General features: G+C 61.6%; 1 protein-coding gene across 1 annotated transcript in view; it reads right to left on the bottom strand.

Annotated features, from left to right (window-relative positions):
* Positions 1 to 389: 389 nt before the first annotated feature.
* Positions 390 to 13518, bottom strand: part of ITGB2 (integrin subunit beta 2) — a 37025-nt gene continuing 23896 nt past the window's right edge. The window contains exons 9-16 of the mRNA XM_054468540.2: positions 10364 to 10453; positions 8825 to 8965; positions 6236 to 6423; positions 4244 to 4488; positions 3546 to 3765; positions 2965 to 3167; positions 1174 to 1340; positions 390 to 868 (exon numbers count right to left, since the gene is read on the bottom strand). Of these exons, the coding sequence (XP_054324515.1) occupies positions 806 to 868; positions 1174 to 1340; positions 2965 to 3167; positions 3546 to 3765; positions 4244 to 4488; positions 6236 to 6423; positions 8825 to 8965; positions 10364 to 10453 (1317 nt within the window). The 3' untranslated portion in view covers positions 390 to 805. The remainder of the gene's footprint in view (positions 869 to 1173; positions 1341 to 2964; positions 3168 to 3545; positions 3766 to 4243; positions 4489 to 6235; positions 6424 to 8824; positions 8966 to 10363; positions 10454 to 13518) is intronic.

Genomic DNA, 13518 nt, shown 5'->3' on the forward strand with positions numbered 1-13518 from the left:
GGCTGGAGAGGAGGTGTAGACGGCTGGAGAGGAGGTGTAGATGGCTGGAGGGGAAGTGTAGACAGCTGGAGAGGAGGTGTAGATGGCTGGAGGGAGGGCAGACAGACATCCACTTTCCTGCTTTGCTTCTGCCCTGGCCAGGCTCCGCCGCAGGCACCTCTTTGGTGGGGCCACCACCGTTTACAGAAATGCACCTAGGATTTGGGACAGGGGCTCAGAGTGGGGCTCTGTACGGACCAGCAGGTGAGGAAGGAAAAGGGAAAACAGAACCTGCCCCACGGTCTGAAGCCAGCTGTGTGCCTGTGTGGCAAAGGTCAGCGGGCAGGACAGGGCCCACGTGCGCCTGGCCACCTTGCCAGTTGGGGGAATACAGCGGACACAGTGCCCAGTTTCCATGGACAGCCTGTATTGAAGTTTTATTTTTTTTTCTATGTACATGATTGATTAACAGTATAATTAATGGGATGTCATTTTATACCCTGACAAGTTTAAATGTAAATAAATTGGCACCACCTTTAATCAGACTGATGTCCTGACTTGCACAGGAAACATGCACCTAACCTCACCAGCCTCAAGCCCTCCCTTCTCAAGTCTCCATGCAAAGACTGTGCTGGTCAGAGTGGGGCTGTCCCCCCGACGAGCCCCCAGAAGCACCCAGCCGGCCACGGCTGTCATTTTGAGGGCGGAAAATAACTGGATTTCTGGTTAATTGGTGACATCCTCAAGAGCTGTCGCAAGCCACGTCTCGGCCACGTGATGGGGCAGACACGGTGGGTCCTGACGGCCTTGTCTTCACCAAGTGCTCCTAACTCTCAGCAAACTTAGGGTTCATGACCGTCGTGGTGGCGCTCTTGAAAAGGGGATTATCCTGGTGGGAAATGCAAACAGGAGCTTGTGAGTGTGGGAGGTTTACAGAGCAGAATCTTTCTCCCTGAGGACACTCCCCGCATGGAAGCCGTCGCTTCGAGGAAGAGCTAGACATGGGGCAGCCCTCCCAGGGTCCCAGCACCGGCGGCCAAGCTCACCCACAGCGGCGGACGCCCAGAGGACAAGCTGCCCAGGGAGGCTGGGGTGCAGCCACACACGGGTGTCCACGGCCTCCCACAGCAGGAGGTCGCGTAGTGTGGGATGCACGTGCCCCTCTGCGTGGGACCCCCAAGGACGGCCACTTACGTTGTTCCACTGGGACTTGAGCTTCTCCTTCTCAAAGCGCCTGTACTCCCGGAGGTCACTCAGGTGGATCAGAGCCTTCCAGATGGCCAGGAGGAGGATGCCAATCAGCACGATGCCTGCCACGGTGCCCCCGACGATGGCGGCGATGTTGGGGCCTGCCACACACTCTAGGGAAGAAGCAGCACACCCGAGTGTCAGTCCAGCCCCATCTCACTGAGCCGTGTGTGCCCACAGGTCTGAGGTCACCCCACAACACAGCACTTAGGGAGGTGGAGGTTCCCAGGGCCGGGGCTCACCATCCATCACCACGGCCAGGGGTCAGTGAGAACCTGGCCCAGCCCCTGCTGGATTCCAGGCCAGGCCCTGTGGTTCCAAATGAAACCTAAGGGCCATTGCTACCACCCCTGCTGACAGAGAAGAAGGCAGGGCCAGGGTACCAGGCAGCCGGGACAGAGTGCTAATACTTGGGGATAGGAGACAGTGTGAGGGACCCTGCTCTCCTACATCAGAATTCAGAACCAGGCTCAGGGTCCCTGCTGGAGTTCGCTCCCCTACTGTGAAGGTGATTTATGGTCATCAAGGACAGGACCAGAGACCTGAGCTCAGCAGGTGAGGCCAGTGCCAGGATGAGCAACGCAAGGTCCTGGTTCCCGCGGCAGCTGTGCCCGCCTCCTGAGCATGGGGGCTGTGGGCCATCGTGGGCCAGGCCCACAGCTGCTGACCCTGGGACAGACACTAGTGTTCAGTGCAGTCCCTGGCCTGGTCTGGCATCCTCACTCCCTGTACCCCCTCCTGCCATCCTGACTTTCCTGGGGGGCCTGCCTTCCTTCACCTGTCCTCAAAGGTGAAGTGACTTGGCCAGGATTGCACAAACCAGACGTGACCCAAGTCTGTCCCTCAAAGTGGCCTACAGGGGTTCCTGCCCTGGCAGGTGGGGGTCTGCAGCCCCAGGCCCACATGTGGGTTGTGAGCTCCAGGCATGTCGCCTACAGGCTCAGAGACCCCCACCGCCTGCCTCGGGTCCCTTCCTGGGGAGGGAGGAGCTCCCAGGTCTCAGTTCTGCAAGTCCTGGCTGGCTGCTGGCCATGCCTGATGGAGTCCGCCAGCGGTGCCCCAGCCCCAGCCCCTCTGCCTCTCAGGAGCCTGTGGAACATGAGACCTGAAGAAGGAGGGCCAGTGTCGCCAAGGTCACTGTGGGGCTGGGCCTGGTTCCAACTGGAGCCGAATGAGACAGGGTCAGTGCCACCAAGGTCACTGTGGGGCTGGGACTGGTTCCGACTGGACTGGAGCCGAATGAGTGATGTGCAGAGAGTGTTGGGGGACGGTGGTGCCTGGTGGCCCTGGGCCCCTCCGGGGCTGAGAGCCGAGCACCAGGATCTCCCAATCCCCTCAGGGGAGCCTCACGCAGCAACCTGACCACGGGCCACCCCCAGGGACCTAAAACTCCGAGCCTTGCCCCATGAGGCATCCAGTGGGAGATGGCCCGGGCCGTGTGGCATGCTGGTGGGCCTGCCCGGTGTGGAGCAGCGGTGCCCCCAGGGAACAGGCCATCTGCTGCCCAGTTTGATGTGCGGTCAGGTGAGAGGGGAGGGAAAGGGGAGGCTGCTGGGGGTGGGGGGACTGGCCTCTGGCCTCCTTGCGATGCCACCAAGGGCATCCCGCATGGCTCACCCACCCTGCTGGGCCCACACCACTGGAGGTGAGATCCTCCTTCTGCATCACCCTCGCCTCTGCGGAGACCCCACAGCCAGAGCTCTGGAGCCGGTCCCCGCTGCACCCCAGTGGCCTCACCTCGGCTTTCATCCACATAGATGAGGTAGCGGTCCATCCCGTCCTGCTGCTCCAGTGTGTAGGTCACCCAGCAGCCCTCTGAGTCCCTCTCCTTGCAGGTCTTGCCCTTCACGGGGTTGTTCGACAGCTGCCGGCGCTGACACGCCGCACTGCAGTTCTTCCCGAGGGGGCCCTTTTCAAACTTCAGGCACTCGGCACAGGAGCTGCGGGGAGCCAGGCGTCAGCATGGGTGTCAGTGTGTGCGGGGGCTCTGGCATCGGGGGCTCGGGCTTGGGTGTGTGTCCACCAGGTGGGGTAGGTGGGGTTGGGGTGCCCTCAGGCCAAGGAGGGGGCCCAAGTGGGGCAGATGCGGGTGCAGTGGGTGAACTGGAAGCCTGATCCCAGGGACAGCGGCAGGTGCGCACAGGAGGGAGGAGGGGCACGGGCACGGCGGCTGCTGAGGGCCCCTCAGTCCAGATGCACCCGCAGAGAGCCCCGCGGTGCAGAGGTGCCCACTGGGGTCCCCGAGTGAGCGTGGCTGCTGGGTAGGTGGCCGGGGAGTGGGGATCCCTACCCACCCTGCCTGCTCCGCCTGCACTCACATGAGCTTGCCGCAGGGTGAGGGGCAGCCGGGGCACTCCTGGCACAGAGGCGGCTGGTAGCCTGAATGGCACTCACATACGTTGCAGCGGCACCGGCCACGGCCACTGCACTCAACGCGCCGCGGGTTCAGGCAGCCCTCGGTGGTCCTCTCGCACTGGCACGCGGAGCCCTCGAAGCCCGGGAGGCAGCGGCACTTCCCGCAGAAGCAGAGCCCCCTCCCTGGAAGACGGGGCAGCACGGCTAAGCTCCTGCTTGGCCTGGGAGACCCGCCCGAAACCCCACTGCCGTTGCTCCCTCCGGCCCGCCTGCCTCCTCCAGCCTGGGGGATGTGCCTGAGCAAAAGGCACGGGGCCACCAGCCAGGCCTTTCTGCCCCCGCCAGCCACGTGGCCACCTCCTGGCCAGTCTGGGCCTCCCCCTGCCCTGCTGTGAATGGGACCTCAACAGGGCTGTGACCGTTCCTCCTGTGGGTCCTCCCCACAAGGACACCTTGTCCTCATGGACACAGAAACTGAGGCAGGGCGGGGTACAGGGTCATCCGAGTTCCTGCTGACGCCCGGTGGCTGGGCGAGACTTGCGCTGTCTGTCCTCAGGATCCCCCCTTTCTGTTCCACTTGTTGAATGGTCCAGAACGCACCCCCCAACGCCAAGTCTGTGCCGCAGGACGGCCGTTGTCCCGCAGGGACCCACGGGCTCACCCGGGCCGCCGCAGACCTGGCCGTTGTAGCGCTCACAGTTGACGGTGTCACACTCGCAGTACTGCCCATATATCTGCTTGCCAGGGACGTCGCTGGTGTGGCACAGGCACTGCCCGCAGACACAGTCCCCCAGCCCTGAGCAGACGATGGAGTTGTTGTCCTTCCGGCAGCTTCCTTCCAGCTCCTGTCTGCTCCGGCCCTGTGTCTGGCACTCACAGTTTTTCCCAATGTAGCCGGTGTCACACCTGGGGACAGGAGGGGCCCCAAGGTCAGGCTCCCCCCCAGTGATGTGGGACGGGGACAGCCACCCTGTCCTCCAGGCCCCTTGCCCTTGGTGGAGAACAACCCTATGGCACATTGTCTGTGCTTTCCTTGAGGCCTACTGAGCACCTGCCACGGACTAAATGTGCTCAAAACGTGCAGGGGCCCTGCGTTCCCTCCCCAGGATGTCCCGAGGGGAAAGCAGAAGAAACCTGGCCTTGGCCTGTGCATGCAGTGGCCCGGCAGGCTCACTGTGGAGCTGTGTTGCAGCCACGCACGTGGACTGTGCTGCGATACCGGTGCTCGTGAGTGGCTGGTGTCTGCTCCTGCATGCGCCACATGGTGGCCAGTGGGGACTTGGCACTGCCACCTGCCACAGCCCCGCCCTCCCTCCTGTGTTTGTGCACTGACAGGCCAGGTTGTGGGAGAATGCAGGGACAAGGGGCTTTTACAGATGTGGAAGCTGGCATCAAGCCGCTGGCAGGCAGGAGCCACACACACCCTGAGGCATCCTCAGAGACGGCCCTGCCACGCGCTCTCCTGCTCCCCAGAGGAGGAAGCCTCTCCTGCTCCCCAGAGGAGGAAGCTGCAGGACCGAGTGTCTGAGTACCTGTGGCAGGGCACCCCCCGACACCTGCCAAGTGTTCCACTGAGTCACCCCTACAGTCCCGTGAAGAGGCTGCCCCAGGGCTGCACACCCAGGACAGTGGGCAGGGTGGCCACTGAGGTACGGGGACAGCAACAGGGACCACCAAGACCACAGAGACCATCACTGTCCTCAGATATGGGAGGAGGCTGGGGGCAGCGGGACCTGCAGGTGGGGAAGGGCGCTGCCACTGGGACATGGATTGGCACAGCGGTCAGGAGAGGGGAGGAGGTGGCCAGAGCAAAGGAGGCAGAGCCCTAGGAGGTCAGCCTAGCAGCTCTGGCCAGGCAGGCAAGGAAAGGGGGACAGCCATCCAGCCCCAGGGCAGGCTGCCTGGCTGAGTGCCATGTGAACCTCCCCACTGGGTCCACCTGTCCCCCGCTTCTCCCTGAGGTGGAGTGCCCACGCCTGGCAGGGAGTGTGCACGCCCGAGGGGTGGCCTATGGGGCCCAGGCTGCCAGAAGCCGTCACCTGTCCCAGGAGGCTCTCTGGCCACCCATGCCCCAGGGCAGCCAGCCTGATGGCCTTGGGTCCCCAAGGTCAGAGAGAAGCCAGCTCCTAGGGTCAAGGAAGGTCAGGCAGAGAAAGTGACCCACTCAAGGCCATGGGCACGCCCAGTGGGGACTCCTTGTGCCCCTGAGATGGGCCTCCATCCTCTGGTGAGGGGGTCCTCCTGCCCACTAGTCCCCTGCCTTGGGTCCTCCATGGCCAGAGAGTGTAGAATACAGGCTGGCATCGCTGGTGCCCTGGCTCAGGAGCACGGGTGAGGCCTTGCCGAGGGATTCTGGGTTCCAATCCCAAATCTCCCCACCTCCTGCGGAAGGGGGCCCCCAGGATGCCTGCTCCATGGAGTGGGGAAAGGGATGGAGCCACCTGCGCCCACCTCACCTGCCGACACCTGCCCTGTGGGGTGGGGCTGGGGGAGGGTTCAACAGGGACCTGCGCCTGCCTCACCTGCAGACACCTGCCCTGTGGGGTGGGGCTCGGGGATGGTTCAACAGGGACTTGCGCCTGCCTCGCCTGCAGACACCTGCCTTGTGGGGTGGGGCTGGGGGAGGCTTCATGGGGACCCACGCCCGCCTCACCTGCAGATGCCGCACTCCAAGAAGCCCTTGCCATGGCAGAGGCTGCGGTCTCTGCTCTGGTCCCGGCACCGGCACTCGCACTGGGGAAGGACCTGCACGGTCACTATGTCCGTGAAGCCCAGCGCCCGGATGACAAACGACTGCTCCTGGATGCACTCTGTAGCCGTGACCTTCACCTGGAAGGTGATCTGCAGGGCAGTGCTGGGCTCAGGTGGGGACCCTCGGCGGCCAGGGTCACAGCCTGGCTCCCAACCCTCGCCTCCTGGCCTCTGCAGGGGTTCTGGGGAGTTCAGCGTGGGGAGGAGGGGATGACCGGGAGCAGGAAGAGCTGATGCTCAGATCCGAGAAGCCGAAGTCAGCCGGCAAGGAGGTGCTCTGCCCGTACTCCCGCTCTGGCCGGCACCAGGATCTCCCGGGCCACACATCAGCAGAGACATGTGACATGCAGACAGCAAATCAGGATAAGCTGAGGACACTCCCACTCGAACCACCCAACATGAGGGAAACGTTCTGAGAATCCATGGGACGGCCGGGCGCCACAGCTCACGCCTGTAATCCCAGCACTGTGGGAGGCGGAGGTGGGTGGATCATCTGAGGTCAAGAGTTCGAGACCAGCCTGGCCAACATGGCGAAAGTCTGTCTCTACTAAAAATACAAAAATTAGCCGAGCGTGATGGCGCACGCCTGTAGTCCCAGCTACTCAGGAGGCTGAGTCAGGAGAATCACTTGGATTGTAGTGAGCCGAGATCGCGCCAGTGCACCCCAGCCTGGGTGACAGAGAGAAACTCCATCTCAAAAAAAAAAAAAAAAAAAAAAAAAATCCACTGGCAGCATTTAGGAAGAAACGTGATTGAGGGAATTCCAAAGTCATATTAAGAAAATGCAATGAAAGCAAGTGTCTTACTGAATATTATTTCACAGCTAGCGAAAAAAAAAAATCAAATGATTGGATAATGATTGGATAATGATTCCCTAATAAAGATTAGGGAAGGAACTCAGTGTCCATTCCTAATCACCTGTGTGGCCCATGCCTTAATGTTTCTGTCAAAAAACAAAATGAAACACGCAGAAAATCATGAGAACCAACCCAACCCGGGTTTGCTGTTTTTGCCTGTTCCGTGAGTCCGGCATCTGCCCCCAGGGGGTGCAGCCATCACTCCGTCCCTCAGTCTACACTGGCCTGACCCAGGGAGTGCATCCGGCGTCTGCCCCCAGGGGGTGCAGCCATCACTCCATCCCTCAGTCTACACTGGCCTGACCCAGGGATTTGGGGCTCCAGGTTGATGAGTAGGACTCTTGGGCCAAGGCATGTGTGAAGAACCCTCCCAGCACCCTCTCACTGAGAAGCACCCTCCCGGCACCCTCTCACTGACGTTCCTGACATCAGCTTCACAAGGAAAGCGTCTGGCCTCGACAGAGAGGAGGTGAAAGAAAGAAACAGGGACCTGCCAGTGGATGCTGCCTGCTCCCAGACAGCCTCTGATGCCTGTGTGCCCCTCCCTGCCCCCGTCAGGGTGCTGGGATGGGGACCCTGGCTCCTTCTGGCTGTCCCCAGAGCCCCTCAGCGTGCTGGGATGGGGACCCTGGCTCCTTCTGGCTGCCCCCAGGACCCCCCAGCGTGCTGGGATGAGGACCCTGGCTCCTTCTGGCTGCCCCCAGGACCCCCCAGAGTGCTGGGATGGGGACCCTGGCTCCTTCTGGCTGCCCCCAGGACCCCTCAGCATGCTGGGATGGGGACCCTGGCTCCTTCTGGCTGCCCCCAGGACCCCTCAGCGTGCTGGGATGGGGACCCTGGCTCCTTCTGGCTGCCCCCAGGAACCCCCAGCGTGCTGGGATGGGGACCCTGGCTCCTTCTGGCTGCCCCCAGGACCCCCCAGAGTGCTGGGATGGGGACCCTGGCTCCTTCTGGCTGCCCCCAGGACCCCTCAGCGTGCTGGGATGGGGACCCTGGCTCCTTCTGGCTGCCCCCAGGACCCCTCAGCGTGCTGGGATGGGGACCCTGGCTCCTTCTGGCTGCCCCCAGGACCCCTCAGCGTGCTGGGATGGGGACCCTGGCTCCTTCTGGCTGCCCCCAGGACCCCTCAGCGTGCTGGGATGGGGACCCTGGCTCCTTCTGGCTGCCCCCAGGACCCCTCAGCGTGCTGGGATGGGGACCCTGGCTCCTTCTGGCTGTCCCCATGAACCCCTCAGCGTGCTGGGATGGGGACCCTGGCTCCTTCTGGCTGCCCCCGGGACCCCTCAGCGTGCTGGGATGGGGACCCTGGCTCCTTCTGGCTGCCCCCGGGACCCCTCAGCGTGCTGGGATGGGGACCCTGGCTCCTTCTGGCTGTCCCCGGGACCCCTCAGCGTGCTGGGATGGGGACCCTGGCTCCTTCTGGCTGTCCCCGGGACCCCTCAGCGTGCTGGGATGGGGACCCTGGCTCCTTCTGGCTGTCCCCGGGACCCCTCAGCGTGCTGGGATGGGGACCCTGGCTCCTTCTGGCTGTCCCCGGGACCCCTCAGCGTGCTGGGATGGGGACCCTGGCTCCTTCTGGCTGTCCCCGGAGCCCCTCAGCGAGCTGGGATAGGGACCCTCATGGCCAGGCTCACCGGGACATTGATCTGCACGCCATCACAGTCACCTCTGGGCTGGTTCCTGTGCGTCACTCCATTGCTGCAGAAGGAGTCATAGGTGACTTTCAGGGTGTCGGGGAGGGCGTTGTGATCCAGGAAGACCCTGGAGGAGAGTTTCTGCGGGCAGAGAGCGGCCACTTTTAGGGGCGAGTCTTTCTGTTGGCCTGGCCCTGCCTGGCCCAGCAATTTAGACCCATCTCCACTCCTCTCCCTGCAAGTCCCCAGTGTCAGCTAATGACACAGAGGAGAGCACAGCAGGATGTGCTGAAGATGGCAGGGCTGCCAGGGCCACAGTCCTGCCCTCGAGACAGCCCGACCACAGGGACTAGCATGGAGCCAGGGTATGAGCCTCAGGGATGGGAGCTTCTGCTGCTCCTCAGCCTTGAGTCCCCGGGACCTAGCACAGGGCAGGAGCTGGATAAATTCTTCAAGCGATAAGAGAGATGGGGAGAAACAGAGAGAGGCAGAGACAGACAGAGATGGGCAGAGCCAGAGCCAGAGACAGAGAGACAGCGAGAAACAGAGAAAGGCAGAGACAGAGACAGACAGAGATGCGGCAGAGACAGAGAGAGACAGAGAAAGAGAGACAGAGACAAAGACTGAGAGACAGATGGAAATTGAGAGGAGGCAGAGGGACAGGTTCATAGGGGCATCGGGTGAATGGCCAGGACAGTGGCGTCACCTGCATCCTCTGTGTAAGGACAGAAACACCTCGGGCAGTGGCTGGCACCCAGGAGGGCCTGCTCTGGGGGTTTGGGGCTCACAGGAGGCTACGAGAAGCAAATGGCACCTCCTCCACGGGCCTTCAGTTCAATTCAATGACCTAGCGTTTGTCAGAGGTACTGATGTGCTGAGCTCCCTCAAGCCAGCAGGACCTTTGGCCTAGAAGGATCCACGCCAGAATTCTGAGAACATCTCTCACCTGGGGGTAGATTTCCAGAGCAGTTGAGACCTCTGGTGCCTGGGGCCCTGAGCCACACCTAGTGCGCACCTGCGCCTACCTATACCCACCAGGGCCACGGGCTCCCCAGGGGAGCAGCCCAGGGTGCAGCTTGATGGGCTGTGCACCAGGGAGAAATTCAGAGGGTGAGGGCTTCTCTGGGGCTTGCCCAGGACAGGTGAACAGAGCAAGAGGAATTCCACCCCCCAGGGTGTCTTCCCAGGGCCCAGGTCCACCGTGGGGGTTTCCTGTCGCCTCCTCCTGCCCCAGCTGCAGTGTCTGCCGCCAGAGCTGTCCACCTCCTTCTCCATAGAGACCCGCAGAGAAGAGTCCAGAATGAAGAGGGCCTGAGCTCGGGTTTCAGGGCGCATCGCCTACACCATCAACGAGAGAGGACCCAGAGCTCCCCGTGGAAGTGCCAGGCCAGGGTGTCCTGGAGGCCCGAGGGCTGGTCTGGAGGCTGCGGCCGGCCCACAGGGCAGGGGCCTTCCTCCCAGACCACCCTCCTGCTGACCTGCAGTGGGGAGATTGTTGGCCACCCCATGGGTCTCAGCTGAATGGTGCAGGAGACTCACATTGTAAGCATTCTTAATGAGCTGGACCACGTTGCTGGAGTCCTCAGACAGCTCCCCCACGGCTGACTTGGGGATGATCTCGGTGAGTTTCTGTTGGGCAAGAGGACCAGACATGGCACGGCTAGGACCTGTGCCATGGCATCTCCACGCACTGGGCTCACCCCAGGGGCTTCTGCACCTGCAGAATGGCTGGGACGGTCCTCAATGCAGTTTTGCACTTGGTCCCCAGAGTGTGTGGTCAGTGATGTGTGGTAAGAGGTTCTTGGGGGTAAAAAGCCCTGAGCTGCCCAGGGGCCATGCCTGGAATCCCAGCACTCAGGAGGCCGATGTGGGAAGATCGCCTGAGCCCAGGAGTTCAGGGCCAGCCTGGGCAACATAAGAAGACCCCATCTCTACAAAAAATACAAATATTAGAGTGGTGTGGTGTCACATAGCTGTAGTCCTAGATACTCGGGAGGCTGAGACAGGAGGATCACTTAAACCCAGGAGGTGGAGGTTACAGTGAGCTGAGATCGCACCACTGCACTCCAGCCTGGGCGACAGAGCAAGACCTTGTCTCAAAAAACAAAACAAAACAAAACAAAAAACCCAGGCCAGGCATGGTGGCTCACACCTGTGACCCAGCACTTTGGGAGGCCAAAGTGGGTGGACCACTGAGCTCAGGAGTTTGAGACCAGCCTGGCCAACATGGTGAAACCCTGTCTCTACTAAAAATACCAAAATTAGCTGGGCGTGGTGGGGGGCGCCTGTAAGCCCAGCTACTCAGGAGACTGAGGCAGGAGAACCTGGGAGGTGGAGGTTGCAATGAGCTGAGATCACACCATGGCACTCCAGCCTGGGCAACAAGAGCAAAACTCTGCTCAATAAAATAAAATAAAATAAAATAAATAAAAAATAAATAAAATTTACTGTTGCATCATGAGGATAAAAAAAGAAAGCAAAGCCCTGAGCTGCAGCGTTGTCCAGGCCTGTGTGAGTGCTCCCGCCTGCGGTGTGAGTGCTCCCGCCTGCGGTGTGACTGCTCCCGCCTGCGGTGTGAGTCCTTCTGCCTGCGGTGTGAGTGATCCCGCCTGCCGTGTGAGTGATCCCACCTGCGGTGTGAGTGCTCCCGCCTGCAGTGTGACTGCTCCCGCCTGCGGTGTGAGTGATCCCGCCTGTGGTGTGAGTGATCCCGCCTGCCGTGTGAGTGCTCCCGCCTGTGGTGTGAGTGATCCTGCCTGGTGGATTTCAAGCTGGCGACATCACTGGGTTGGGAGGACGTGCATGGTGGCCATTGTTGGCCAGCATTTCCACCACACAGCTGTGGTAGGTGGAAGTAGCCCCACGAGGGTGGATCACAGTAAAATCACCAGGAAGCAACAGGCTCTGGGCACTCTACTGAGTTTCCATGGGTGTTAAACAGCCCAGTGACATCGGTTCTGGCCGGCCAGATGCACAGGGGTGCAGCCAGCCTCCCCCACGCTCACACATGCTCAGCTTCTTTCACGGAAGATTGTGGCATCATTTCACCTTCCAGGAGCACAGAGCAGATGGTCGGGTCACCTCCCCGCCCAAACCCTCTCATGACTGCCCTGAATGGACCCAGTCCCTTCCATGGAGCTCCTGGGGCCGGTCACAGCCTGGCCACCACCCTCCTCTGTGCCCTCTGCCCACCGCCCACCTCCATCCGTCCCAGTCTGGGGCCATCCCTGTCTTGGGAGAGCTGGGCCCTCCCACATCCTGTCCCACTGAGCCTCCTGTGCGCTTGGTGCAGAAACACATTCGGAGGGGGCGCGGCATGTGCATCCACACTCGCTGCCCGCTGCCTTGACCACCCCCGAAGGTGACCAGGAAAGGCTGAGGAAGGCTTGTGTGCCCCAAGGCTCAGCAGTAGGCATGGGGTGCGCTGTTCCTGCCTCCAGTGCCTGGCCCTGGTGCCACACCATTGCCCGGAGCCTGGCTCCCATGACAAATGGCAAAGGATTGGGACCTGCTACTGCTGGTGAGGAGGGGACCGTCATGGCCACCTACAGATGGGACACAGGGCTGTGACATCCCGACCAGCTGGTGGTCTCTGTGGATGTCCGGCCCCAGCCCTGCCCTGCGCTGACCCACTGTCCTGGCAGCCTGACCAGCTCTGGGTGCCCACTCGGCGGGTCCCCCAGACACCTGCCCCCATCTCGTGTCTCCCGCAGGGTCCTGCTCCCACTCCAGAGCCTGGGGAACCTATGGCAGGAGCCGCTGGTCTCGCTGTCGGCCCCAACACACCATGAGGTTGAGCTTGTAGGTGGAATACGGGCCTGACAACGGACCCCTGTAGTTCAGCAAATGTGCACTTTACAAAAGCAGCAGCACCCCCGGCACTTTCCTTCCCCAAACCCCAAGCATGTCTCCTCAGCCTAAGCAGCAGGGCAGGGGCTGTGAGGCTGCCCAGCTGGGCAGAGCCCCGGGCAGGGGGAAGAGGGGGCCCTGGTTTCCCGTGTGCCATTTTGAAGAAGATGGCGGTGATGGCCCTGGAATGGCCAGCAGGTCGGTCACTGTCTGGATGAGGATAATCGGGCCCTTTAGGGCAGTTGCTCTGTGAATTCCTGAGAGGGTGAGCTCAGTACCCACGACGCCCTGCCGGCCGGGCACCACTGCCCCTTTCACAGATGAATAAATTGAGGCCTCGTGGTAAGGAAGGGCCTGGGGCGTCCTGTGGTAAGTAACAGAGCTGGGTGTGAGGTGAGCCACCCAGGGCCCTGTCCACCCTGAAGAACGGGGCACGTGGCTGTGTAAAGTACAATGACAACCACCTCCTTCCTCCAGCTCAGTCCTTCTGTCCCTGCGGCCTCGGGGCCACACACTGTGCAGGCTGCTATGGGCGGAGGCTCCTTTCAGGAGGGTGTGCAGCGTTTCCTTCCTTCTAGCAAATCCCTGTTACGCAGTAAAAGCTCCACCTAGCAGGCCTGGCTGGCCACACTCCACACTTGCCGAAGAGTGGTAGGACCCTGGCTGAGCTCCTGAGAGGTGGCCTCTGAGCCCTTGGTACGTCCTACCCGTTGGGGGTGTCATTGTTCCTGGGGCCTCAGGTCATACCGGATAGTCCCACAGTGTGATTTGGGGTGGGGCCCTGGACAGTTTTCAGCTTGACCTCTGGAGGGCTAGAGACTGAGGTCAGCTGTGAGGTGTCAGCC

Source organism: Pongo pygmaeus, chromosome 22 (genome assembly GCF_028885625.2).
Source record: "Pongo pygmaeus isolate AG05252 chromosome 22, NHGRI_mPonPyg2-v2.0_pri, whole genome shotgun sequence".
NCBI lineage: Eukaryota > Metazoa > Chordata > Mammalia > Primates > Hominidae > Pongo > Pongo pygmaeus.